Here is a 4,095-nt window from a genome sequence, read left to right on the forward strand (position 1 = left end):
CCGCCCGCAGGAGGCGGCGGGACGGAGCCCGGGCCGTTGGCCACGACCGGAGGGGGCTGGCCCGGCGGGGGCGCCGCTTCGGTGCTTCCAGCCGCGCCGCCGGGCTCTGCCAGGTCCAAGAAGGCCTGGCGCAGTAGGGCCGGGCTTTCTCCCAGCGCGCAGCCGAGCGCCGAAGGCGGCTGCGGCGGGGGCTGTAGGTACGTGGGCACCGGAAGCCCGCCTGGGGTCCGCGGAGGCCAGAACATGCAGAAAGGCGGGTAAAAGGCGTCCTTACGGCCCGCGGGCCAGAAGAGCCCCGACAAGCCGGCCTTAGGCGCCGCACCCGCGCCGCCCGCGCCACCCAGGGCCTCGGCCGCGGTGCCCGCGTCCTCCTTCTTGTGGCACAAGCCGAAGGCGGCAGCTGCGGCCGGGAAGGTGTAAGGATGCGGGAAGAGCCCCCCGCAGCCCGGGAACTTCTGCAGCACGCCCCCGAACGAGCCCTTGCTGGGCACCGGGATGACAGGGTAGCTGCGTGGCCCTTTGGCGCCAGCCGCCGCGCCCGCGCCGGCGCCAACGCCGGTCACGCAGCCGCCCCCGGCGCCGCCCCCGCCCGCCCCGGCGCCACCCGAGGCCGCGGCCACCGAGAGGCTGGCGGCGGCGGCCGAAAGACTGGCGGCGGCCACGACGGCGGCCTCCTGCAGCGAATCATCGTCGTCATCGAAGCGCGGCCGCTTGTGATGGGCGTGCGGTGCACCCGCCAACTCGGCCAGGGGTGGCGGGGGCGGCGGCGGCGGGGGCGCCCCCAGCAGGTGCGGGCCCAGCAATCCCCCGCCCCCAGCCACCGCAGCAGCAGCTGCTACGGCGGCCGCCTTGACGGAGCTGAGAGGATGGCAGGCAGGGTGCGCGCCCGGCTGGGGCAGGGCGCGCTTGCGGCTCCCGCCGTTGAACATGGCCTTGACGTCCTCCCAGGCGAAGACTAGCTCGTCTTGGGGGCTCTTGTCAGTGAGCTTGAGATGACGGCGCCACGAATTGAAGTTGGCTGCGTCCGGTTGCGTGTACTTGGCGTCGGGCGTACGGTGGGAGTGGAAGATGAACTTGTTGGGCGAAAAGTACATGTTGCAGTAACTACATTTGATGCACTTGGCGCGGGAGCTGTTGTAGCGGGCGGGGATGAAGCTGCCACGGCAGCCCCAGGCGCACTCGTGCGAAACGTCGAAGGCGAAATTGTCGGGCAGCTTGGGCGGCCTGTTTTCGCCTAGGAACGACTTGCACAAGCGCTCAGCCTCACGCTTGGTGATCATGCCGCAGCGGCGCGATGAGATGGGCATGGCCCCGGCGCGCCGCAGGATCTCCAGCTGCACCGGCGTGCACTGCACGCACGTGATGCCCAGCGCCACGCGGCGGTTGTGGATCTCGTTGTAGCTGAAGTTCTTGAGGAGAGTGTTGGAGATCTGCGCCAGGCATAGGCGCTCCTGCCCGTCGATCACCAACGACACGATGGGAATGCCATAGAGGATCACCTGGCCCACCTGGTTGGGTTTGAGGTTGGCGTGGCCTGGCCGCGGCTGGCTCAGCGCCTCGGGCTGGAAGGCGCTCGACGGCGATGCCAGCAGGATGTCGTTGGGCCCCGGCAGCGGGCTGGAAGCCATCTCCTCCGCAGCGGAAGCCCGGGTCGAATCCTCCGGGTCTGCCTTGGAGACTGGAAAGAAAAGGAGAACGTGTTGACTGGAGCCTTGTCAGTCTCAAAGAGAGGGGTGGGCTGAGTAATTCTTCGTTAACCGACGAATTATAACTTCCTTGCTTTGGTTTTGACGATTATTACTGGGCAAAGGAACTAAGTTTCAGACGCAAGGAAGTTATGCCTTAATTTTCCTCAAGATAGCCCTTTGGAATGCAGGGATTTGGAAATAATTTTCTTCTGTTCTAAATATTCAATACAAAAAATTTTAAAACAGAAACTCAAGACCTTATCTTCCATTTATAGAAGCCGTTAGAATAAAATGGCGTGCCCGCTAGAAATTAAGAAGTGATGAGAACAGTTGTAACTAGTACAGGTTACAAAAGTTATGGAAAACCGAGGCTTGGCCATTGAAACCCAAATTTTAAAAGAAAGACCATCCACATTGGAACCTGAAAAATAGATTGATTTTGGTTAAAAAACCCAAACATTTTAAAAAGTGATTTTTGTGGTATCTGTGGTTTCCTTGTGGGAAATTCGCTGCTGGTTGAGACACAGCTCATTAAAGCAAAATGAAATCCCTTCTCCCCATCCTTCCCGTTAGATATTTTGATACTTTAATTAGAAATTTGGGGGGAAATGGAAAAATGAGTAAAAGCTAAATGCATGGTTGTACCGCAATAGGCACCACACCTTCAGTTATTTATTTATTTTTTAAAAGCCACTTGTTAAATTGGGTAGTTCTCCTTTCAGACAGTTTGCTTAAAAAGATGAAGTTGTAGACCTGAAGATATTCAAATACTGTTTTTCTCTCATTTCCATGAGAACGAGCAAATAAGTACAGGCAAGAGTGCTAAGCCCAGAAACAGTGCAAACAATCTAAACAGTTGTTAGGGATCATTATTAGGGATCTAAAAGGTGAACCACATTCCATGACATTTCATTTTCTGATCTTTATAGTCATATCTCTATACCTTACGAAGTAGGGGGAAGAGCCCTCACGGTATGGTCAATCCTTGGACTAGGTAATCTTTGGGAGCATTGAAAGCAGAAGCCCAGGATTGGGCCTGTGGTAAAATTCCTATGGTCTCAGGTCAATGGTACCGTAATAAGGGAAAATATCTAGTAAAATGAAAATGCCCAAAAATCACGTGAAAGAGACCTTTGTGACAACACTGCTGAGTCAAGACAAGCAAACCAGCTCATTCCTCCAGAAAACCGATAGTGGCTTTTGCACAGCTACTTTTTCAGGGCAGCTGCTAAGACTATCCTTTGCCCTAGAAAATTGCCGGTGGCGGCTGTAGCATCACCACAATCCACCAAGTACACTGGAGTTTATTAGAGATTTCAGTGGATGCACTATCCTACCCCTTTATCCAAACTGTCATATCCTTCTGTTTTCTAGGTTCCTGTGACATCTATCAAGTCAACTTTGCCCTTCTGACCCCTAGATTCTCAGCTCTTTGTGGCCTCCAGGAAGGTTGAACAAGCTTCGTCGCAGTCAACGACTCCAAAGCCTGCCTTGTCACTTCCGATGGATCAGAGACTATTTCCAGGGGACAGGGCATTAAACTGCACAGTGATACTTGGGCCTGATACAACCAGCCCTATCTTTGCCAAATGGTCCTCCAATGCTCATTTCCTTCCCAAACAAGATATTGTCTTAATAAGGCCCTAGGATAACGGGCAACTCTCTCGCTCTGGAGCAACGCCTCAGCGGGCCGGCCCTAGCGGGGAGATGGCTTTGCTTTAGAGACCCTCAGCCTTAGCAACGGTAGACCGGGCAGAATGTTCCCTATTGGGTGTGCTCCACGTTCACCCCAAGCCCTCCCAGAAACTCCTGTCAGGGTAGAGACACAAGAAGGTTTAGGTTAGGGGAGTTATAAAAGAGAGTGAGAGAAGAGACAAAAGTTAGTTGAACTGAAAAAGGAAGATGGTGAACTTCCCTATCTGACTTAGGAGCCCCCCCGCCCCCCCCCGCCCCAACTTAACTGCATTGGCTCCCAAACTAATCGGCAGCGAAGCCCGCCGCTGCCCCTTCGACCCGACTCGGAAAATCCCACCCCTGGGGATCCCAAAGAGTGAACCGCGAGCTATGTGCCAAGTAGGGGCCGGCTGGTTCCGGCAGTACCTGGTAACCCCTAGCTGTCTTTACGCCTGTGGCTGCCGGCCCATCTTCCGAGGGCGCTCGGAAGCGAAGCATCCAAGCGGGTCCTCGAATCCAGCGGGCGGGACTTCGGAGGGCTCCGGTGAAGATTCCGGTGCTCGTGGGCGCCGAGGGCGCTCGAACCCCGGTCGGCGGCGAATGACACCCTGAATTGCGGCGGGGAGTCCCCTCGACCGCAGAAAGTGTGGGCGCGCGGAAACCCGCAGCAGGCGAGCCCCAGGTGGAGCGCAGTCTGACAGCGCCTTTCTCTGTCTCTGAACTCGTGTCGGAC

General features: G+C 56.6%; 1 protein-coding gene across 1 annotated transcript in view; it reads right to left on the reverse strand.

The window, feature by feature from the left end:
- The window catches only part of SKOR2 (SKI family transcriptional corepressor 2), a 49,174-nt gene extending 45,297 nt beyond the window's left edge, over positions 1-3,877 (reverse strand). The window contains exons 1-2 of the mRNA XM_021092785.2: positions 3,789-3,877; positions 1-1,678 (exon numbers count right to left, since the gene is read on the reverse strand). The exon at positions 1-1,678 is cut by the window's left edge and continues 967 nt beyond it. Of these exons, the coding sequence (XP_020948444.1) occupies positions 1-1,628 (1,628 nt within the window). The 5' untranslated portion in view covers positions 1,629-1,678; positions 3,789-3,877. The remainder of the gene's footprint in view (positions 1,679-3,788) is intronic.
- Positions 3,878-4,095: the final 218 nt, after the last annotated feature.

The sequence above is a fragment of the Sus scrofa genome, chromosome 1, assembly GCF_054392235.1.
Source record: "Sus scrofa isolate SSC_HxYL_T2T_F1_AM1 chromosome 1, Sscrofa_HxYL_maternal_Yorkshire_Landrace_v2.0, whole genome shotgun sequence".
Lineage (NCBI taxonomy): Eukaryota > Metazoa > Chordata > Mammalia > Artiodactyla > Suidae > Sus > Sus scrofa.